This window comes from Ailuropoda melanoleuca, chromosome 6, assembly GCF_002007445.2.
Source record: "Ailuropoda melanoleuca isolate Jingjing chromosome 6, ASM200744v2, whole genome shotgun sequence".
NCBI lineage: Eukaryota > Metazoa > Chordata > Mammalia > Carnivora > Ursidae > Ailuropoda > Ailuropoda melanoleuca.
Window position 1 is genome coordinate 95,286,341 of NC_048223.1, and position 25,284 is coordinate 95,311,624.

Consider the following 25,284-nt stretch of genomic DNA (forward strand, 5'->3'; position numbering starts at 1 on the left):
GGGCTGCGCCTGCGGGGGCTGCGAGGGCTGCGCGGGCTGCGGCGCCGGCGGCGGCGGCTGCTGGTGGTGTTGGGTCTGCGCCAGGCCGATCTGCGGAGAGAAGGTGCCTCCGAAGACTGGGTTGACGTGGTGCGGGAAGTTCTGGAAGAGCATGGTCCCGTTGACTGGGGTGATCCCCTGGAAGAAGCTGTCCTCCACCGCGTTCGTGGTGCCCGTGGACCAGGTGCTGCCGAAGGACGGCGACAGCGACGCGCCTGGCGCCGCGGGCTCCTGCGGCGGCGGCGGCGGCTGCTGAGGGGGCTGGTGGAAACTCAAGCCCGGCAGGAGCGGCGATTCCATCTGCATCTTGTCGGGGCCGTTGGGGGCCGGCGGGGCCGCGGCGGGGCTGAGGGCCGGCACTGCGCTGCTGTCCTCCGGCTTGGGGGTCTCTGAGGAGAGGGGCGTGGACGGGGCTTCGGCTGCGCTGGGTTCGGGCTGGGGCTGCTGCTGCTGCTGCCGCTGCTGCTGGGGCTGGGTTTTGCTTTTGTCCATCAGTAAATCATCCTGCATGGTTTGCGCAGCTGAAACGGGAAAAAAGAGAGACGCGTTATTGTCAATGTGATCGTTAATGCCCCTCGCTAAAGCGGGCGGGTGTTTTACTTGCGAAAATCCAGTGCCTCCGCTACTAGCCAATTGCAATGCAAATCCATAATCTCCCATTTAGAAGAACAGGTCGGGCTGGGGATGGGGGGGGGGGTTCGTGCAACGTCTCTAAAAATACTGTGAGAGCGTCTTCACCCTTTCTGATGTCTTGGTTCCTTTTCTGTATTAGTGAGAGATGTGCTTATAAGACAGAAAGACAGCAATTTCGCCACGTCTCTTTTCCCTTCACCGGAACTCAGAACGTTCTCCCTGCAATGAGAAACTGATTCTGGTTCCTGTTTTTTCCCAAGCACCACCCTCCCCCAGTTATTTGCATACGTCAATAAATACTGCTGCGTCCTTCAGCAAGGTTAAAAAGACACCGCACACGACCCTTTCTTCCCCCTTCCCTGCTCGGCACTTAAAAGAAACAGCAGTCTTATCCCTCTTGATTAGCAAACTGCCTTCTTGCGTTGATAATTGTTTCATTTAGCAGCAGCGAACCACGAGGGAGGAAATCCTTGGCATTTGTTAGGAGGAGGACTCAGCTGCACAATCATTCTCTGGCCTCCCAGTAGCTGCAGCTACTCCATTTTGTTAGGAGACATTTAAAAAAAAAAAACAACCCACCGTTTTTAAAGAGGTAAGAATCTACTGAAACGTTTGTAAACGCTTGCTTCTTGTTACACTCTAAGGATTAGGGTTTTTCTGCTTATTCTCCAATCTTCTTGTCTCCAATTCTGACATACAAGAAATTTCTTGGCTTTTCAGCGGTTCAGGTCTCAACAGGAGCCTGAGAATTTCTCTGCAGCGTGCAGAAATGTTCTGGTTGGATTTGAGGTCAGAGAGAACGAAAGGCAGAGACAGACTGACTGTGAGATGGGGTAGGGGCGGAGCTTTAAAAAAATCCCCCTGAGATTTAAGTAGAAAGTCAAGATACTTCTGGGGTTGCCAGATTTTCATTTTTGAATCCTCCTGATGCTGCCTTGGTCACAAGACTTCGGCAAATTTAGAATCCATTCTCTTATCACTGGTATTAGCAATGAAAGATTATGGTTTGAAGACCCTGAATTACCATATGCTAGCAAACGTGTTAAAAATAGCATAGTACAAAGTCCCAAATTCTCATACATTGTAATTATAGAGCATTGCCATCACTGCTTCATTTAGCCATATAAGGAGCGTATGGTATTTTCCATCTCTCATCTATATTCACCTCTGCCATACAGCCTGTTTTCTCATTCAAGGATGAAAATAGTAATCACTCAAAATCAGGAGATTTCCATACACATAGTTATCACTGAGTTAGCTTGTCCTTTAGAACATGTTAATTGTTTTAAATATATGAATATTACAGTGTTGAGACCCTAAAAAAATATTTTGAGATGTTAAAGGAGCATATGACCAAACATATAATTATTTTTAGATGATGATTCAGTATAATTGCAACAAAGTTATTAATATATTTAATGCAGTTACTTAATTAACTCAGATACTTGGAGAAGCATCCTTCCCAGAACACTTGTGAAAGGACATTCAGAATCACACAGAAGCTCTGCCTTTGGACATCCTCATGACAACTGTTATAACATGAATGTATTGGAAAATGGAGATGCCACCACTCTTAACTACTAAGCAGAATATGTCAGATCAAGAAATGGGATTAAAGTAGTACTATTTTATTAAAGACTATCTTTAAAATGGTTAATCTTTAAAGTTTCATACACAAAACAGCAGGCTCAAGGAAATGCTTCATAGCCACCTCACTCTCTTCTCTTCCCTCCCCTTTTACCCCCCACTCAAAACCCAGCCCAACATACCTCACCAATTGCCAGCTACTACCAATAAAACCTACGTAAGATTGATTTTATGTTCCTCAGTTCCCTTGGTCTAAAACAATGGCTTTGATCAGTATTGTAAAATATGACACAAAGAGGCAAGCAAAGCTTAGATTCCAACAGCACAAAGTTCTATTGCTGCCAAAGGAAATGGTCATAGAAAGAGACATTTTCATACTTGGTTTAAGCAGTGCTGCAGTAAACCATTATAATCTGGGATCTGAGTTGCTTCCAGTGGGCTAGAATTATCTTTACAATAGCCATATCATCATGGCTGAAATATGCATTTGATTATAATTTTAATATCACTCAGCTTTCCCAATGTTTATATCGATGCTTTTTGTTAATGCCTTCAGTTTAAACTACATGCTCTTGATGGAAAAATTAATGCTATACTATAGCAATATAGCTAAAAAGTAAGCTGGTCTCAATCTTTTGTGAAGGCTATAATTAATATATTTATTGAATTTAAAAAATTTTATCATACCAGGAACACCCATTTCTCTTCTCAACACTCCTTAAAGATATAAATTTCACTTTCTGCATAAATTCACTCTGTCAAGGTCAAGACCCATCTTTAATAAATAAGATCCTTTTAAACAAAAGGAAAGCAATAGATTAAGACAACATTTACAAAGTTAATATGCAATGTCTCTCTGTAACTGCTTGTATAGTTTCTTTGGATGTGTTTCTTTTTTTCTTTTTTCTTATTTACAGCCAAGTCCGGGAAATAGATACCTCCTTCCCCTCCCCCCACCACACACACAATAGATCTTCCTTTACATGCAATCACCCAATCTCAAGTAACAAATTCTTAGCAGCAGTTACCTTTGAGTGTCCAGTTTTTAAGGATCGATAAAAATAAAAAGTGTACAGTATTTATTTTCTTCTTTCAGGTTGATTATGTGACCGCTCTGGCAAAAGCACTTTGACAACTGTAAGAAGAGAGGGCATGCGCACACAGGGAACTGTGGGGGCTGAAGTCCTTCACTAGGTACTCTGCCTGACTTAAGCACGTTCAGCCAAGGAAAGGAGGAAGCCTCGAAAATACTGATTCCAAGGGGAAGAGGTTGTGCCCGGATTACATTATATTTTCCTACCAATCTGAATCACGAATTGTTGAAATGAAAAGGGAGAAAAATAAACTGGATTGTCAACTTGATTTAGGAAGCCAGGTTAAAAGAGAAACTGGATTGAAGGACTCAAAATAAATAAACCCAGCAGAGCTACCTTAAATGGTATTAGAATGGTAATGACTGGGTAGCCAGCAATAGGAACCCTACCAGAGCAAAAAGAGCTTGGGGTGGGGAGGGATTAGAAAAGGAGGAGGACTACAAGGAAAAGATAAATACTTAAAATCTGACCATCCTTCAAAGAAACATTTTTAGTATCATAGAATGAAAAATACCTTAATATTAAATGTGATATTAACCGTGGAGATCAGGTAAAAATAGGTTTCAGTCACAAATTTCTGACATCTTATCCACCAAGATTTCTTTGTATTTGAGTTTTCAATGAAGGCACAAATCACTTAAGATTCTACTTGATATGCTCTGAATCAACTCACCTCCTTATTTTACTTGTCAAAATGAAAGTTTACTTTGCATTATTCATACAATGATCAATCAAAAAAAATTCAACTCTTTTAAGCTAAAATAATAATTGGTGAAATATTTAAAAATAATTTGACATTTAGTGTTTCATTGCATAGGACAGTGACTTACTTCTTTATTCAACACAAAAAGTAAATACAATTTCTATTTTTCAAAAAAAAATTTTTGGTGTATATTTTTCCTATCTTAACCTCATGACTCCAAGGCTAGAATCTCACAACGTATTAGCATCAACCCTTATTATCCATAGCTTCTGAGAGCAATAGTTCAACTACCAGTTTGCTCACGTAGGCAGAAGATACTATTTCTTGTGGGATTTGGTTCAACGCTATTCACCCAAGGGTTTCAGAGTAAATGTCAGTTGATGACTATGCTGATTGAACTTGGAACTAAAAATGTTAAGCATCATTTAAAACTATCTTAATTCTCTATTTCCTTTCTTCGCCAATTAGAATTTAAAGAATTACCAGAGACTACCAATTTGCAGCATTAGTGGTCTGTTTCTAGTTATTTCTAAGGAAAAAAACCAAAACAATTAAGAGGAAAAAAATTATTGTAAATCAACCTGTGAAAACTCTCTTTAAAAGAACTAAATGGCCTTCTTATTCCTACTGTGAACTTATTTTATACTCCCCATTTTTCTCTTCCTCTGCTCTCCTAAAGAAAGCTTCACTTCTGCCAATGTGCTGTACTTACTATTTGCATGCCAGAGTCCCTCAGGATCACTCAAGGTTAATCTTATTCCTGAAGACCTCCTTAACCTACCAAACTTCTACATTTTCAAGTACATCAATTAGGTACCAAACAAAAAAAGTTCCTTCATAAAAACCTTACAAAGATTTGTTTTTAAAATATAATTTTTAAAATTATGTATAATTAATATGGCAATATTTTATTGGTAGAAATTCTTGTTATTCAGGTGTGCTTGAAAGTGGTTTACTTGGACATTTATTTATCCACTTGACCCCAAGTACAGGTCTAATAATAATTCACACAATAAAGAAAAATAAACTTTGGCCCCGACCCATGATAAACAGCAATCAGTAATTATTAGCACTGCCCATACTTAATGTAATCTTATTGTATGAAGTAATTTCTGTTCTTCCTTTCCTAAAATGAGCATTCAAATCTAAAAAGAAAATGACTCAGGGCACCTCGGTGGCTCAGTCGGTTAAGTGCCTGCCTTGGGTTCAGGTCACTATCCCAGGGTTCTGGGATGGAGTCCAGAGATGGGCTCCCTGCTCAATGGGGAGTCTGCTTCTGCTTCTCCCTCTGTTCCTCCCCCACCTCCTACTCTCTCTCTCAAATAAATAAAATCTTTTTTAAAAAAGTAAACAAACAAACAAAAAAAAAACCCACAAGAAAATGACTCAAACATAAATACCAAGATGTATAAATACCAAGCAAACTATAAATTACAGGATGACCCCCCCTACAAGGATAAAGACCTCTACTGAAATCCTGTTTTTTATTTAACCAGAAAGGAAGAACTTTCTAAAATTTTGTCTTCAGGTCACAGAGCTTAACAATATATCCCTTTGAATAGTCATGGAAAGCTGTAAAAATAGACTCTGCAGAGTTAACTCACTGGGATATACATGGGTCAAACACATCCTTCTAGGCTTTCTTCCCTTCCTTCCCTACTTACATCTCTAGCACAGTGTTTATGACTCCTGGGTAATAGGTGGTTGCTCCATAGATGTTTGATGAATTAATAAATAGATGAATGAATAAATGAATGAATGGATGGATGAAACATAGTTTTTGATTATCTAAAACAGCCAAATTTTGAGTAAGTATTAAATTATTCTCCATTTAGAAGAGCAATTGCTTTTTCATCAGCTGCGTGAATGGATATGAAAAGGAGTGGTATGAAACAGAAAACTATTTGGTTTTGATCCTTAGGATGGTGAGCACTATCTGGATCATTTGATTATCATTATGAAAATAACAGATACTCAGCACTAATTGAACAAGGAACTTTGTTCCCATCTAAAAGTTTACAATCTAATAAAGACACCCCCACCCCCAAAAGTGCTTAAGTTCACAATAGCGCTCAGAGCTAAATCCAGTGGATGTTTTGTCAGTCTTGATCTTGCTGGATCTTGCAGCAACACTGACATAACTGACCACACTTTCTGGATATATCTTCCCTTTGATTCCTTTATGCTGTCTTGTTTTGTTTTGTTTTTTCCACATTTGGGGTTATGTGCCCTCTGGCATGCTGGTGCTCTCTCTCGCTAGCTCTCAGTCTTCTTTGCTGACTTTAAATATTGAATTCCTCAGGGCTCAATCCTAGGCTGTTTTCTCACCTCACTCTGTGTGTATGGTTTTCCCAACTCTAAGGAAAGGACCAGGCCTGTCATATTGATAGCTATATTCCCAACATCTATCACTGTGCCTAGCACATAAGAAGTAGGTATTCAGTAAATATTTGTTGGATTAAAGTTACATTTATGTGCAAAGGGCCAAGAATGCCAAGGCAATCTAGATGGCAAAAAATAATAAACCTAGGGGACTCACACTACTAGATATCAAGACCTATTATAAAGCTGTAGTAATTAGGGTGTGGTATTGGCACAAGGATAAGCAAATAGACACATAAAACAAAAAGTCCAGAAACAGATCAAATATGTATGGTCACCAGATTTATGAAAACAGTAACACTACAGTAGTGAAAGAATTTTTTTTCAATAAAGGACATTGAAGTCAACTAAATATCCACATGGCAAAAAAGAGACTTTCACCCTTGCCACAACATACACAAAAATCAACTCCAGGTGGATTGTAGGTCTAAATGTAAAAGGTAAACAATACAGCCTTTAAAGAACATAGGAGAATATTTTCATGACACTGGCATAGGCAACAATTTCAACAGGTCACAAAACCATTAACCATAAAGGAAAAATTTAATAAGCTAAACAAATTAAATTAAGAACATCTGTTTACCCAAGGACAGTTTTAAGAGCGAAAACTCATAGAATGAGAGAAATATATGCAATATGTACATTTTTCAAAAGATTTGTAATCAGAATATAAAAACGACCCTTACAAATTAATAGTAAACATCCCAAAGAAAAAGACAACTGACTTCAACCAAAAATATTCAAATGCTCAAAAATACATGGAAAAAAAAAGCATATGAACACCTCACTAATCATCAAAGAAATACAAAATAAAACCAAAAATGCTAAAATTGGAAAAGGCAGATAATACCATATATTAGCAAAGATGTGGGAACAACTCATTCTCAAACACTGCTGGTGGAAGAATAATATAACTATACAACCACATTACAAAACTATTTAGCAGGATCTATTAAAGCAAACATTCAGGCACACCTGGGTAGTGCAGTCAGTTGAGCACCTGACTCTTGGTTTGGGCTCAGGTCTAGGCTCAGGTTGTGCTCTTGAGGTGGTGGGATTAAGCCCCACGGTATGCTCTTGCTTATACTCTCTCTCCCTCTCCCTCTCCCCCTCCCTGCTCCTGCATGTGCAGGAACATGTGCGTGTGCACACGTGCTCTCTCTCTCAAATAAATATTTTTTAAAAGGCAACATTCATACACCTTATGACCCACCAATTCTGCATCTAGATATATACCCATCAGAAATCCAAACATGTTCACCAAAAGACATATTCAAAGCAGCATTAATCAGAACTAGCCAACACCTGGAAACAATCCAAATATTCATCCACAAATGGATAAGTAAATTTGTGATAGATTCATATAAGGAATATCATAAGGCAAAGATAATGAAGAGATTCTTACTCTATAGAACTACATAGATAAACCGCATGAATACAATGCTGAGTGAAGCCTAACAAAAGCAGAGGACATACTGTATGATTTGACTTACATAAAGTTCTAATAAAACTAATTTATGGGTTGGAATTCACCATAGTGGTTAGCTCTGCAGAGAAATAATGATTGGCAGGGGATTTATAAAAGGGGACTGCAGGGACGCTGGTGATATACTCTATTTCTTAAACTGGATGCTGTTACACAGGTATATTTACTTTGAAATTTCAGAAAACTGGACACTTAAAATTTATGCACTTTTCTGCATTTTTGTTATATTTCCATTAAATTTCTAAAACTTACATACATATATTTGCAAAGACTGACTTCTGTAAGATAAAGAGGAAAAAATAGCACAATCTGGCCAAGTAAAAAGAAGAGCCCTAAGTCTAGGTCATGAAGCTAGAAAAATAAATGGGGGGGGGGGTTCCCTACATGCCAAGCCTGTGCTATGGGCACTACATGCAAAGATGAAAAAAGCCAAAGTCCCTTGACTTCAAATACCTCGCAGCCTAAGGAGGTAAAAATAATTGCGTCCAACCATGGTAAATTCGATATCCCCTAGGTAACCTAGGAAGCTCTTAAGATTGTTAAAGCCTAAGGCAATTGACAAGTGGGAAATCCACATATTCTGAGTGAGGATCTATTAAGCAATTCTAGATCAGACTAAGTTTGAGAACGTAACAAGAGAAAAGGGAGCAAAAAGGGAACCAGGTGAACCAAATGTGGTTTAGTGGGCAATGCGGAGAGCACCTGGAGTTCGTGGTTCTCACCTCTCCACTAGCTTTGAGTTCATTCATTCATTCAACAATTTAATGAAAGGCCTCCTAGCCATAAAGAATTAATTATAAAACTTCACCTACTTTTTTCTTGACCTTGTCTCTAACCTAGAAAGGAAAACTGAGGCTATTAGAGAGTAATGCCCTCAATTTCTCAGCTGCCTATCAGCAAGTCTCCCCTTACAAACTTACCTGTAATCCCCACCATACTTCCTTCCCTTCTATCTCAGAGGAAGCTGAGTTCCCCTACACGTCCATAATTAATCACTCCATCTATGGTCTAGAGCTCATTCCTTCTAGTTTCCTTAAGACCTACTTCATTAGTTAATTATTCCCAGCATTCTCCTTCCCATTCCAGACAGGTTGCTTGAAAGAAACCTCTAGGTCCTAGGTCTATTTTCATTTCCAGTTGACTTCCAAATCTAACTGCATGTGGTTTCTGCCCCTACCATCCTGCTGAAAGTACTCTTATAACTGATCTTACTAAAGTCACCAATGACCAACTAACACTTCTCAATTATTTTTTTACTTTGCCATTCATCCTTCATAAAACGCTTGTAGTAAGCAGAATTCTAAGATGGCCCTCCAGTATTCCAGGCTACAAGGACAACAGGAACCTTAGTCCTGTAACTGCAATTCTGCCAACAAGAATGAGCTTGAAAACAGATTTGACAATCTGAACAGAGAACCCAGTCATACTGCATCAGACTTCTGATCCCTAAAACTGTTAAGTCATAAATGAGTGTTGTTTTAAGCCATTAAGCTTGGGGTAATTTGTTACACAGCAGCAGCAAACTAACACAACACTATTATATTTTCTTTGAAGACACTGCTTTCCTGGTTCTTCTAAAGTTTCTTCAGTCTCCTGGCTACTAAACAGACCTTTCCCCAGGGTTCTCCTAATTCTCCACTCTCCCTGAACAATGCTATATTCATGAACTGGGAAACTGAGTTCACTGCCACCTAGGTTTCCAGATCAAATCTTCTTGCTAAGCTCCAAACCACTATTTAACTAACAATTTCTCTAAGGATCCTACAGCACCTCTTCTCCCACATGTGCTTCTGCCTTTATTTCTGGTCTACTTATCTTTATCCTACTTAATGGGACTACCATCCACGTAGTCACTCAAGTTAGGAACCTGGACATGTTCTGTCTTTTCCCTTCTCTCTGAGGGCCAAGTCAAACTGGTCACTAAAATTCATTAATTCAGCTGCCTAAATTTCTGCCTGACATCCCCTCCTCTTCATTTGCAGCCAGTGTTACACTTCACCTGGTCTATGGCAGTAATGCACTAATATATCTCATCTAGTACCCCTTCAAATGTGGCCTCTACACTAAAGCCCAAATAATCATTCAAATACAGTTTTACTATGGTATACCCCTTCCTTAAACTTTCAAATTATTTTTCCCCTGACAAGAGGATAAAATACAAACTTAACTCTTCTTCTACTCTTCTTCCAAGACCTAACTACTACAGGTCCCTGGATGGGCCATGCTCTTCTACCATAATGCCTCTGCACATATTACTTCTGCCTGAAATACCTTTCTACCTCTTGATAACCTCCTCTTACTGACCCAATAGAATCTAGTTCAAATGTCACCTCTTTGAAGCTTTCCCTGGCCATGGAAGCAGAATTGTCCATTCCCTCCTTTACAACCCCCCATAATACAAACATACCTCTATTACAATATTCCTCATACTTTAGTGTAATTATCTGTTTATACACCTATCTTTCCTAGAAAAGCTCCAGGATCAGGACTCTATTCATCTTTGTAACTCAGGCCCAGGCCTGAAACTTAAAGATAAAATAAAAGTTTGCTGGATGAAAGTTTGTTGACCAAATAAAAGAACAAGGTTTTTACCACAAATTATAGAAGCTGAGAGCACTTCTTGAAGATTAGGTGAAGAGAAATGCTCTTGCCATTAAAAGTATTTCAAAGACATTATGTTTAATGAGGCTATATTTAATGTTTAATGAAGACATTCCATACTAAAATTTGGTGGAATTAATCTACTCTTTCTCCTATCACAAGACACTTAATTTGTTTACAAATTTTCACCATTTTCCAAACTGAATGTTTCTTTAAGCCATTTCTAAAGAAAAAGTTACTTGGTTGAAAGGCATAACCTTAAGACCTTAGATACATATTAACAAATTGTTTTTAAAAGGTTGCAGCAGTTTATAGTTCGTGCAGAAATTAACTTCTAATATGAAAACAATCCATGATTAGTGTATATAACAAAGAATAATATAGTTACTGTTCCGATAACAACCTAATGTAGAAAAACTCTATTCTTTTGATATAAAGTTAAATAAATATATAATAAATAAAATTCAGTCTCTTTCAGCACCCTAATATATTCAATACTTTTGTCATTCTTCATCATACCTTCATGTGGTAAGGAAATACTACAGGTAAGTTTGTATACTTACAGCCTATGTGTATTAGCTGGAGATTCCATTTCAAATGACATGTCAACCTGTGTGTGTGTGTGTGTGTGTGTGTGTGTGTAGTCCATTAGAAAAAACCATGAACACACTTCATCTATGTTTCCTATGTTTCTATACTTCAGTTGTAATTAATTTTATTTTAAAACCAAATATCCATGAAGGTGGACAAAAGGTACAAATTTCCAGTTATAAAATAAGTCCTAGGGCTGTAATGTACAACATGGTGACTATGGTTAGTAATATTGTATTGCATATTTCAAAGTTGCTTTAAAAGTTTTTCACCACAAGAAAAAAAAATTGTAACTATGTGTGGTAATAGATGTTCATTTATTATGGTGATCATTTTGCAATATATACAAATATTGATCATGTACACCTGAAACTAATTAAATGTTCTATGTCAATTATACCTCAATTTAAAAATATTCATATATATTTTATGTATCTGTATTCATCTAGGGTCTAAATAATGCACAGGGGCCCAGATATTTTATATAAAAAGTTTTACACATCAAAAATTTGTGAACTTGGGGTGCTTGGCTGGCTCAGTAGGTAAAGCATGTGACTCTTGATCTCGGAGTTGTAAGTTCAAGCCCCATGTTGGCTGTAGAGATTACTTAAAAATAAAATCTTTAAAATAAAAATTTGTGAACTTATAGAATAACTAAATATGCACTCTTAAAAAAGTGCCCCTGGGTTCTTGGGTGGCTCAGTTGGCTAAGCATCTGCCTTTGGCTCAGGTCATGATCCCAGAGTCCTGGGATGGAGCCCTGTGTTGGGCTCCCTGCTAAGCAGGAGTCTGCTTCTCCCTTTCCCTCTGCCCCTGCTTGTACTCTCTCTCGTTCACTCTCTTAAATAAATACAATCTTTAAAAATAAATAAATAAACTCGCCAATTTGATACAGCATAACTCCCTTTACTAGATCTTATTCATTTTCCTACTCTCATCATGGTAACTCAGTCAAAAGAACCCTCAGAACAATGCAAAAATTGCAGAATATTTCAGAAAATATAGTTAAGCTTAAATGTGTCGTTTTTCTCCCCCCATACTAATTTCATTTTGATTTTAAATTTCCATTAAAAAATTATTCTGAGAGGCCACATGTTCTTTCAGAAGACTTCAGAGAAGCAAACCCTACCTAGTTATTGTTTTAAGTTGTCATCATATCTCCTGACAATTTCACCATTTCACTTTAAATCCTGTTCAAAAGCCACCCTCACTAAATTGGAATCAACAGGCACCTCTCAGAGAGCTAGCCTAAAATGTACCACCAACTTCCACAGTTCAACTTCTATCCCCAAAGTTTTAGCTATGGCTATGAGCATTTTCCTAAGAGCTTTCCAACTACCTGCTAGACATTTCCATGCACAAGGTTCATCGTGTCACTCATCATTATCTATAGAACAAGGGTCAACTACTTACCCTAAGTATTTAGCACTCTCCCCTTCTAATCCTAACCTATGTTCCCAGATAGTATTATCCCCACTTCGCCAGGCAAGTTGGTCTACTCAGGGTCTGAAGCTTGCCAATGTTACTGATCCCATATGGAATGCCCTCCTCCTCCTTTCTACTTATCCTAATTTCACCTTTCTTCAGAGCCTCCTTCAAACACCAGTTCCTAACAATAGCATCTATCTGTATCATGCATTTATTGCTTTCAATTTCTATTTATCTTCTCTGGTATAATTATGTTAACTCCCCAACTAGAACTCTAAGCTTCTTGGGGAAAGCTCAGCAATGTCTGGCAGAGTATTTTGCAGTGAGCTTAGTAATAAGAGCTAACATTTATGGAACACATAATGTGTGCTAGATAAAATCCTAAGTGCTTTCCACATATTAGTTCATTTAATCCATGTAAAAAACTCATGAAATAAATAGTTACTGTCCTTAATTCCAGATGATAAAATGGAAACTTAGAATGGTGATTTACCTGTCCAAGTTACAAAACTAGTAAATGCCAGATCTAAGACCTAATTTCAGGTTTGTCTAATTCTAAAGCTGTCTTTTTGTTAGACTCATACAAGCAGATCCTCTTGTTCTACTTGATCCATACAGCCTAGGACACAGCTTGGGCTTCAAAGGTATGAAAAGAGGGAAAACTGTGGCTCAGCAACTTTTCTCTCTCCCATTGATACAAAGCTTTTATACAATGACCTTTGCCTGAAAACCAGAGATAAGCTCTAACCAAGGGATTCCAAATTCCACCCATGGGCAAGACCCAATCCTACTCCAGGGTGTTCTAAAAATAAGATGTCTTCAAGAGAATGAATCATCAAAAGAACTGATTTTAGTCTTCAAGGATCCCAAGAGCAACACTGGTCCAGGCCTTACAGTGATGGAGAGAAGCTTTCTTTGCCATAATCTGTTTTAACAGCGAGTAATTTATAGGAGCTGTACAAGTTAATGATCAGAGGGATCATCAGAAAAGGAAGGGCAATGGTCAGTATGTCTACCCAGGTAGCCCGTGGATCCTAGTATTTGAAATCAAATGGTGTTTGTGTAATGTTAGTGCCTAACATTCACAGAGATTAGACTTTACCAAACTCTTTCACCTTTATCATCTCACTTGATGTTAACAGCCCTGTGCAGTGGATAGACAACATAGGGCCCTCACACTCACTTCTGCAGATTGTGCAATGCACCAGAAGGCTAGCCTCTGAGGCTAGTGGAGAATGAAATCTAGTACGTGTTCTGCTCACCCAACTCATGAACCTTAATGTAGAGCTGCATCTACTTGGAAAAAGAGGCACCTTTTCCTAATTTCCACAAAGGGACTGTATGAACAGGTAACAGTCTCAAGGATAACCATTGGGATCCCCACTTTAAAGATGTGGATGTCAATTATACCTAAATACAGCTAGAAAAATAAAAAATAAAGATGTGGAAACCCAGGCTCAAAGATATTTCAAGATATAGTTAATACATAGTGGATCTAAGATTAGGATTCAGGTCTTCCAACTCACTAGGTAACACATTTTGTCAACTACACTATAAGTTTCCCATTGGTTCAGTTTAATGCAGGTTATCTCTGTCTTCTCATGTGGCAGACCTGTATCTTCACCACTTCGCTACAAATGGCTGAACCAAAATCCACAGTTTTTGGTGTAGCTCTGTCCTGAGGCCATAGCTGTTCTCTTATTGAGGAAACTAAGAATCAGATACATGTGTCAACTGTACCAAGAGGGATACTTTAGATGGATCTCCCACCACTTTTGGAAAAACACATTGGACCACCTGCCCTAATGTTAATGGATCATACATCATCACAGTGGCAGAGAATCAACATTATTAATATTATGGGAGGTGGTATGTGGAAAGGACATTGGATATGAAATCCAATTATCTAAGTTTAGATACCAGCATTACCACTTGTTAGCTGCCTGGCCCTGGGAGATGACAAAAACAAATATTTATTAAGCACATACTATTTCCTTTGTCATGTACTTTGTTTACATGATGAATAACTGCACACAACCCTAAGAAGTTATGTGCCTTCATTATCCCCATTTCACAGATGAAAAATATTGAGGCTCTGAGAAGTCCAAGTAACAGCTGCCCTACCTAAATCAGAATTATATTAGTGTGTACGAGGGCATTTTTAATAAACTATAAAGCAGTAAAGGTCAATGTATGAAATCCAAAGCTAATACTGACAGGCAGATGTGTTTACCTGGAAGGTCTACACTCAAGTACACATTTCCTTGTCTCTTTTCCACTTAACACCGGGAGTCAAATGACCTACGTTAAGCCCATGCTTCTTGTAGCAACAATGATCTTGCTATCCAGACATTTCATTTTTTTTCTTTTTTCTTTTTTTTTTTTAAGATTTTTATTTATTTATTTGACAGAGAGAGACAGCCAGTGAGAGAGGGAACACAGCAGGGGGAGTGGGAGAGGAAGAAGCAGGCTCCCAGTGTAGGAGCCTGATGTGGGGCTCGATCCCAGGACCCCAGGATCACGCCCTGAGCCAAAGGCAGACGTTTAATGACTAAGCCACCCAGGAGCCCCTATCCAGACATTTCTTATCCCACCTCTTTCTATAACCTGTGTTCCCTACTATGGAAGCAGGTACAGTAGGACATACATACCCTTAAAGTGCCACACGATATAGATTTTATTAGTTTCAAAATCAGTGGATTGAGAGAATTTCTTCGTCATCTAGTGATGACGATGATGATGATATTCATACTAACTGATCACTTAGTCTACATAGGCATCTAGTTAAGCATTTTATATGCCTTATCAGCTAATCCTCATAATAACTCTAAAGAGACAGAAGTTATCATTCTTCTCATTTTTCACATAAGGAAACTAGGGCTTAGAAATTCTAAGTAGGGACACCTGGGTGGCTCAGTCCTTTGAGCAGTTAAGCATCTGTCTTTGGCTCAGGTCATGATCCCAGGATCACAGGATCGAGTCCCACATCGGGCTTCTTGCTCAGTGGGGAGCCTGCTTCTCCCTCTGCCTGTTGCTCCCCGCTTGTGCTCTCTCTCTCTCTTTCTCTCTCTCACAAATAAATGAAATCTTTAAAAAAAAATGCTAAATAATTTGCCCAAGGTGATGTAAGTTGTGAATAAATAAGCTCAGGTCTATTTTGACTCCAAAACTCAAGCTCTAAAGCCTAGCTCTTATCCCTTACCTCCTGCCACACCCAGGCACAACCCAGAGGACTTACAACAGTGCCCACATTTTCTTCCTTACAATCAGGCTTCCGCCTCCCACTGCTTCTTACTTTAGTGACCATATATTTTCCAAACAAAAGTGAAAACATGTGGTCTGACAATCTTAAATAAACTCCAGAAAAATCTAGGTCCTGTGGTTGTTTGTCTTTCTCCTCCATACCTGACCACTGAAAACAAGCCCTATTCAGAGCATTCTTGGCTTTTCTTTTGAGCCCAGGCCTGCCTCATCTTAGTGTTAAACCATTTTCTTTAGTGTTAAACCGATCTTTACCGAAAAGTCTGAGAGACTCCTAGAGAATGAAACCTCAATTAGCCTTATTATTCTGAAAAACTCCTCTCTCAGAAGAAAAAGATGAAAGGAAGAAAGGTTTTCCTTCCTCTTTTTTTTTCTTTTTTAAAAAAAGAAGTTCTTCAGACATCCCTTTGAAACATCCCACTCTTCTAGAAATGGTCACTCCCGGGGAGAGCAGAGAGGAGGAAAAAGAGAAGTTTACCTGTTCTCTTAAGGGAAAGACATTGTTCTGCCTCTCCTTTTCATTTTTTAGAGTTTATTTATTAATTAATTTTATTTATTTAAGTAATCTCTACACCCAATGTGGGGCTCGAACTCAAGACCCCAAGATCAAGAGTCACATGTTCTTCCAACTGAGCCAGCCAGGTGCTCCTGCCTCTCCTTTATAAAGTGGCTCTTCATTGCTGTTTGCACTGTAGGTCCTCCCTACAAAAGAGAAGACAAAAAAAGAAAGCACAAACCCTAAATTTCATTTACAGAAATAATCTGCAAATTCATTCATTCAACACATTTATTGAGCACCTACTATGCAGTAGGCTCCCAAAATTCACTATTGCTCTCTTCCACCTAAATGCAAGATCAAGAACACTCAAAAGTAGTAAACAAGAAAGAAAAGTTCTTCTACATGGGGGAAGGGAGGAATGGTTGTTGAAAAAATAAAAATAAATAAGAAAATACCAGATAAAAATAAGTGCTACAAAGAACAAAAGGGTGATATGACTGAGAGAATCTGGTAGGGTATTTAGATTAGATGATCGCTTAAAAGTCTCAATGACACCTGAATCAAGCTCCCTCCTGAATTAAAAGGACCATCCATGCAAAGACTGGTGGTGCAGGATGCAAAGGTAACAGCTAATAAACATATCCTAATGGAGGAGGAATAAGCCTTAGAGCAGAGGTTGGCACACTTTTTCTGTAAAAGAGCCACAAAGTCAATATTACAGGCTTTGCAAGTCACATAAGTTCTCCTGAATATAACTGGTTTTGTTCTTGTTGTTGTAGTTGTTTTACAATCCTTTAGAAATGTAAAAATCATTCTTAGTCCTCTGGCGGCATAAAAATAGGCCTCTGGCAAAATTTGGCCCCTACCTTAGTTTTCTGATCCGTTTTAGAAGAACACCTAATCTACTGTAGCTAGAGAGCAAGTAAACAATGAGGAAAGTGGTACAAGATGAGATCTGGAAGGTAGGCAGGAGCCAGATCATGTAGGGCCTTTTAGGCTAAGTTAAGATTTTGAATTTTTTTCTAAGTTCAATGGGAATCCCCTGGAGAATCTTAAGCAAAACAGTGACATGGTCTGCTTTAAGCTTTAAAAAGACCACTGTGGTTCTCTGTAGAGAATAGACTGTAGCTGGGGTAAGAGTAGAAGCAGATTGATTAGGGGGCCAGCTATTGTATCATCCAGGCCAGAAAAAACGAGGGTGGTGTTGGTACAGACAGAACATGAACTGAATACCCTTAGTGAAAGCTATGCATATCACTGATGAACAAAATCATGGATGGATTCTTGAAATTTTACCTTAAAATCACAACAGTAGTATAAAGAGCTTAGGTGGAGCTATAAATAGTATTAAGTTTGATTCATAGGAAAATGTTCGTTACTCAAAATTTTAGCAATATTTTGACATTTTTGATTTATAGATATTTGACTTTCAGGAAGATCATCTTTTTCTCTCTCCTCCTAGTGAAATGATTCATAGTATCTCCGCTGATTCCTCATACTCATTATTTTCCCCTTTTCACCTAAATGAATTATAGACTTAGAATGTTCCTCTCATTTCAGATTGCACTGCAGTCAACCAAAAGATAACTACTCTTTTAAAATCTGAGAAACTTCCAACTTCTCTTGGCAATACACCCCTCTCTCTCAAAATTTCCACCATGAGGAAGTTGTACATATAAGTGGTTCTCACACTATCCAAAATCATTTCCTTGTTCTTTCTTTCATTAAAATACTGCAGAGGGGCACCAGGGTGGCTCAGTCAGTTAAGCGTCTGCCTTCAGCTCAGATCATGATCTCAGGGTCCTGGGATCCAGCCAGAGGTCAGGCTCCCTGCNAGTTGTACATATAAGTGGTTCTCACACTATCCAAAATCATTTCCTTGTTCTTTCTTTCATTAAAATACTGCAGAGGGGCACCCCGTCTCAAATAAATAAAATCTTTTTTAAAAAATACTGCCAAGTTTTGAAAATTTGTCAAGCTGTACATTAGTTTGGGCTTTTTTTTTTTTTTTTGTATATTTCTTACGACTTTTTTTTAGAAATTGTGTGTGGGGGTGGAATACCCAGATACACAGAGAGGTTCCAATGATCACAACCTTTAAGGGGTAGGCAGATTAGACCATGTCATATGTTGAGCTCCTTGGAGGCAGGTTCTGAGACCAAGTTTTGCATGCAAATGTTTTATTGCATTTAGGACACAACTGGCAAATACATCTACAATGAAATGAAGAAGGCAGGGAAAGTCAGAGAGTTACTTTGACCCCCAAACTGGTTACAACTGAGTACTCAGCAGATCTTGTGATGAGCTCTGGAGCTGAAATGGCCCTCAGACTTGCCTCAAACGAGGCAAGGAAGCTAAACCTTTGCATCTTAAATCAGCCAGTCACTGAGTGCAGGTTCCCGGGAACATAACCTAAAGTGAGGGAGTTCCCTGCATCCTAAAGGAATGCCCAGTAAAAAACAAAACAAAACAAAACAAAACAAAAAACTTCACATTCACACCATCGGGAGCTAGTATTTCCATCAGCTATGGGATAAGCACTTCAGCTATGAAGAGAGGATCTGGGGAGGGATATTCAGGTATTCTCGTATAGTCAGTTTTACTGTTTAATGCTTATCATGGTGCATAGTATTTTACCATGGGTATATAGTATTTTAATTAAAATACTCTAGTAAAGTTTAGTATGTTAAATATACTAATTACCATGCTAATAAAGTATTTTCACTAAAACACTAAGTTTTACTATGTAATATAGTATCTTACTATTGAGCACACAGCATTTGTATTAAAAATAAACAGCATTCATGTTCAAATATTTAGGAACATGCTTTTAGAAAAGTGACTCAAGTACCATTTCAACCGTGCACTATTATGCAGCTGATGATTAAACCTAAGCCATTCTTCACTCTTGGTTCTTTTCTATCAAGTCATATGGCTCCTTCTGTGATAAGACTCCTCTATCCTCTTCTGTCACTGCCACCAATTCTGGTTCCCACCTACATCTCCTCAAACCTAAAATGCCTCCTGTGTCCAATTTCACTCAAGTTGCTCCACTGCATGATTTGCATTAATTCCTCAAACAGTCATTGAAAGCCTGTATAAGGCTTTGGGGAAATAACTTTGGGCAAGAAGACATCATCCCTCCATCTCTCATAAACATTAATTTTCAGTGAGTGAGGTCTTAGTCAATATCATGATAAATAATTTCATAGAAGTTGTGATAAAAATGCTATGAAAAAGTACCAGATGTATGAAACCATACGATGTCAGGACCTGGATTAGGAGGTCAGAGTGTTTTCTAAAGTAAGCAAAATGAGTCTTAAAGAACAAAAGAATAAAGTTCAAAGGAAGTATGTTCCATGCAAAGAGAATAGCTTCTGGCTACCTTCAGGCTCTGGAGAGAAGGGCACAGTGTACTCAAGGAACTAAGGAAGAAAGTCAGTAGCCACATTCTGGAGCTTAGGGTTCAGCTGGGAAACTGGTAAGTAAGCAAGGGCAATCAATATAAAGCCATTACAAGTAGGATTTTATTTTGTTTTAAAAATCTTTTCAGGGGCGCCTGGGTGGCACAGCGGTTAAGCGTCTGCCTTCGGCTCAGGGCGTGATCCTGGAGTCCTGGGATCGAGCCCCACATCAGGCTCCTCTGCTATGAGCCTGCTTCTTCCTCTCCCACTCCCCCTGCTTGTGTTCCCTCTCTCGCTGGCTGTCTCTATCTCTGTCAAATAAATAAATAAAACCTTTAAAAAAAATCTTTTCATCTTGAGATAATTTCAGAATTGCAAAATTATAAAAAATAATTTCCTTATACTTTTCAACCACATTCTCCAAATGTTAACAACTTAAGTGACCACAGAATCACCAAAATCAATTGATTCTACACTTATTATTTAACTTACAGACCTTATTTTACCAATTGCTCCACTAATGTCCCTTCTAAGAATCCGATCCAGGATCACACATTGCTTTCATTGTCATGTCTCCTTAGTTTCCTTTATTTTTTTTCCCCTTAGTTTCCTTTAAATAGGACAGTTCCTCAGTGTTTATCTTTCATGGCCTTGACACTTTTGAGAAGTACAGGCCAGTTATTAGGTAGAATGTACTTCAATTATGGTTTATTTAATGTCTCCTCATGATCAAATTCAGGTTATACATTTTTACTACAAAAGGGATGTTGTCCTTCTCAGTGCATCATTTCAGAGGGAACATGATGTGGATTTGTCCCACTGTGATATTAATGTTGATCACTTGGTTAGGATAGTGTCTGCCAGATTTCTCCACTGTAAAACTATTCACTTTTGACTTAAATATCTTTGGAAAGATACTTTTTTTTTTTTTTTTAAGATTTACTTATTTTAGAGCTAGAGAGAGAGAGAGTACACGCATGAGTCAGGGGAGGGACAGAGGAAGAGAATCTTTGAGCAGACTCCCCACTGAGCTCAGAGCCCTACACTGGGCTCAGTCTCAGGACCCATAAGATCACGACATGAGCTGAAATCAAGAGTCGGACGTTTAACCAACTGAGCCATCCAAGCATCCCATCTTTGGGAAGATATTTTCTATGTGAATATTCTGCTTCTCAACATACTTTCATCCAATAATTTTAGCAACCATTAATGATGCTTACCTGCATCAATTATTTCTGTGGTATTTGCAAATAGTGATCTGCTCTTTTCATCAACTCTTCTACATTAGCTGCAATGCTACTCTAAGGAAGAGTTTTTCTTTCTCCCCTGATTTATTCATTTATTTTTATCAGTAATGATTCATGGATTCATATTTTATTCCATGAGTTGTAATTTATTACTATTACTATTCTGTTACTAAAATGTCCCCTGTCCCATTGGAATCCCTTCAAGTTGATTGCTAGGTCTTTTTTTTGAGCACATCCCTACTTTCTGGCACTGCAGATGTTCCAGCTCATGTACTTTTCCTGCCCCAGTTTGGAATTAGCAAAGAGATAATTTCTCTAAAGAGCCCAGGTTGAGACACCTCTTGGTATATTCACTAGTTTTGGGGTGTCATTGCCTTAGGCTCTCTCGGAAGATAGAACTAAAAAGTATATTTATGCATACATCTATTAAATCATGAGTTTGTAGTGATACCTCCAATTCCAATCAAACATTACAGGGTTCATTATAGCCTTAGAAGTGTCCTTTTTTTTTTTTTTTTTTTTTTTTTTTTTTTTTTTGAGAGAGAGAGAGAGAGAGTGCTTGCCCGCCCCTGTGAGTGGGGGAAGGGGAAGATGGGGAGGGAGATGGAGACAGAATCTTAAGCAGACTCCACACTGAGTGCACAGCCCAACATGGGGCTCCATCTCGCGACCCTGAGATCCTGACCTGAGCTGAAACCAAGAGTTGGACGTTTAACCCACTGAGCCACCCAGGCGCCCCAGAAGGGTCCTTTTTTTTTTTTTTAACTTCAGTAAATATTTACTGAACACCTGCCATTGGCCTGGTTCTGTGCTAGATATTGAGGATATAATATTGAACAAAACCGGTATGGTCCCTTGGTCCCTGTCCCTGCCCTCATGAAGCTTAGACTCTAGAAGGTACAATTTATTAATTATTCCCCTTTTCTCCAAAATTGCTAAATTTAAATTTATGCTTTTCACTGGCTCCTTCTCACCAGGATTTAAACAGGCCACAGAAGGATTTTAAGCAGGTAACATGACCAGTTCTACATTTCTTTTCTTTCCTTTTCTTTTTAGTTTTACACTTCTTAAGGGGTCATTCTACTGGAGAATCAAAAGAAAGATTGTCAAATTGTCAAAGGCCAATTGTTGAAGGGGGAGGTTAAGAAAATGTGGGGAGACCAATTTAAAGCTATTAAGTAGTCCAAGGTAAGAGATGACAATCAACTGGACTGAGGTGAAGGCAGGAAGAATGGAAACAACTATATTTGAGAAATATTTAGGAGATAAATGGACCATTTGGGTGACTGACCGAAGGGTAGTAGGATGAAGTAAGAGAGAAAAATGACTCAAGGAGGACTCCTAGGTTTCTCAGAGTATGTACAAAAATACTGGTTCACATCTCCATATATTATAAACATGACTACGTCTCTTCCATTAAATTGTAAACAACCCGATGACAAGAACAGTGTAACAGTGTATGATTCATATCTTTGTATCCCCAATATCTCCTACAGTGCCTGGTACATAGTTGGAGCTCAAGAAATGTTGAATAAATGATTGAATGGATGATCTTCCTCAGAATTACCAAGTTGAGATTTCAGCTGTAGAGATTTAAATTAGATAAAACACCCTCATAAAGGCCTAAAACTCCCTACACAGAGGAAAAATACGTATGCTGAATATCTATTCTCCCAAAAGGGTATAATAGACCATATTCCTGGTCTATTAGTTTATTATGTATACTTTCTCTTCTATCATAAATTCATCTTACCCAAGACTTAAAACACAGAAGCTATAAAATAGAGCTAAGTGTTTGGCTTGAACAATGAATTTCACTTTGCACCTATCAGATTGCCAAAAATTAATGCCTATTAATTGCCTATCCCTGGCAGGGCGTGGAGGTAAGGAGAGGTTTCCATTTTCTCACCTCTCAAATGGGGCTATGGGGTTTAGGTGAGAAGTTTCTAGCCTTAAGCAAGCATTCCGTAAAAGTTGACACTCTTTCTCTTCATATATCTACATACTCCTTCAAGACCCAATTCAAACCACTCCTCCAACTAGGAAACCTGCTCAGACCATCAATATGCAGCAATCTCTTTTTCCTTCTCTGAGCTCGTGGAATACTTATCTAATAAAATTCTTCAAAAATTAATCAAGGGTAGTCCTGTGATTGCTCTTGTAATAAATCGCTTTCTTTTTTAATTGTTATTTAGCTACTCACATACTAATACACTGTTCTCCAGTGAAGTCAGATATGTCTTCATACATCAATGTGAAGTCAGCTATGCCACTTATTTGCTATGACTTCATCTTCCCAATTTTCAATGTTCTCATCTGTAAAATGGGAGACATAGACACCTATCTGGTAAGGTTGCTGTTAGGATTTGAAAAAATGTGTGTAAACGGTCCAGCATATGCCACATATTTGGTATTCAACAAATAGATGCCAACAAGCACCAGTGAGGGCAGTTGTCAGACCTTTTCCAAATTTCAATCCTGTCCCAGATATAGCACTTCACAGAGTGCCTCACACATGACTGCTGCTTGATATTTAGTTTATTTTTACTCCACCTTTTCCAAAAAAGATTTAAGGCAGCTAGGTGTTCAACAAATATTTGTTAAATGATTACAAGCCACACTTTCCAGTCAGATGTTTTTTCTTCCTTTCAGCTTTTTCCATAATAAGCAAAACACCACAATATTGTGACTTTTTAAAAGTTTTTAATCATCCTTCACTTGCACCAAGGATTTCTTCTGTTACTTTTTAATCTAACTAAACAAAAAAAAATTAACTATAAAATATATGCTCATGGTGAAAATGAAAACGTTATGAGGTAATAAAATGAAAAGTAGGCTCTTCTCCCCATATTCAGTCTTACCATCCAGAGGTAATATTTTTTAAGAAGCTATTTCCTATATATCCTTCTAGAAATCTCCTTACATATACATCCTAAAGTTAAAATAAAATAAAACAAGTGAATGGGATAGTACTATAGAGACTATCAACTACCTGCTTTTTTCACTTAATATGTAGGTAGTATTTATTGGTTTTGGGGTCTAGCAACTATCTTACCTTCTTTAAAGGTTTAAAGATTTTCTTAAAGATTTTCCCTGATTAATATCTTATTAATATAAGCTCCACAAGGGTCTTTTCATCTCTTTTGCTCTACTCTATCCCCAGCACCTAAATAAAACCTGAAACATAAGCATATGGTCAATAAGTATTTGCTAATGAATGTACTTCCTTTTGAGGAATTGCCTTCATTCATTTAAGGTATACTGCCCACTCTTAGCCAAGTGGCAAGAAAGACTGATTAGACGCTCCATCCTTAGATTTTGAACTGTGAGCAGAATAAAAACAGTTACAGCTTCTTCATTCCAGGGCTGAACCCATTTAAGCATGAGGAATGTTCCTGCTATCAATATTCTCTGGGGTGGCTGCTACTTCACTGTCCTAGCCTGGATCTCCTGCCTTACCTCCAATCTTGTGAACTAACGCACATCTTCCCAATGATTTTCCCTTCTGTTGTTAGTTCGGCATTTCTCAACCTCAGCACTAGTGGCCTATTTTTTAAGTAAGCTCTACACCCCACGTGGGGCTCAAGCTCACAACCCCGAGATCAAGAGTACCATGCTCCACTGACTGAGCCAGCCAGGTGCCCTAGCACTACTGACATTTTGAGCTACATAATTCTTTGTTCTGAGGGGCTGTTCTGTGCATTGCATATGCTTAGCAGCATCGCTGGTCTCTACCCACCAGATGCCAGTAGCATCCCCTTGTGTAACAATCAAAAATGTCTCCAGACATTAACAAATGTCCCCTAAAGGGGCTGAATTAGCTAGTTGATTTCTGTGGGACAAAAAAAAATAAAATAAAATCCTAATTGATGGCTACTATATCTTTGGCAACTTTTCCTTATGGCCTGTATAGAAGTATCTCATTTGTTTAAATATCTCAGCTATATCATATTATATGATATAATTTTTAACTATATGTTATTAAAACAGTCTACTAATAATGGATTTCAAGGTTTTCTCTGGCGTTATTTTATAATTTTTTAGAAGATTTTATTTTTAAGTAATCTTTACACCCAACGTGGGGCTTGAACTCACAACCCCAAGATCAAGAGTCACTTTTTCTACCAACTGAGGCAGCCAGGTGCCTTATCTGAAGTTACTTTAAACAGCAGCTTTATGGAGATATAACGCTATATAATTCATCCACTGAAAGTTTACAATTCAATGGCTTTTAGTGTCCTCAGAGTTGCAATCCTCACTGCAATCAACTTTAGAACAATTTCATCACCTCAAAAAGAAATTCCTGCACAACTTAGTAGTTACCACCCC

General features: G+C 38.3%; 1 protein-coding gene across 1 annotated transcript in view; it reads right to left on the bottom strand.

Annotated features, from left to right (window-relative positions):
- LOC117802812 (cytoplasmic polyadenylation element-binding protein 3-like) overlaps positions 1-25,284 on the bottom strand; it is a 36,303-nt gene that overhangs the window by 3,741 nt on the left and 7,278 nt on the right. Inside the window, exon 3 of the mRNA XM_034663607.1 lies at positions 5-560. Within this exon, the coding sequence (XP_034519498.1) occupies positions 5-549 (545 nt within the window). The 5' untranslated portion in view covers positions 550-560. The remainder of the gene's footprint in view (positions 1-4; positions 561-25,284) is intronic.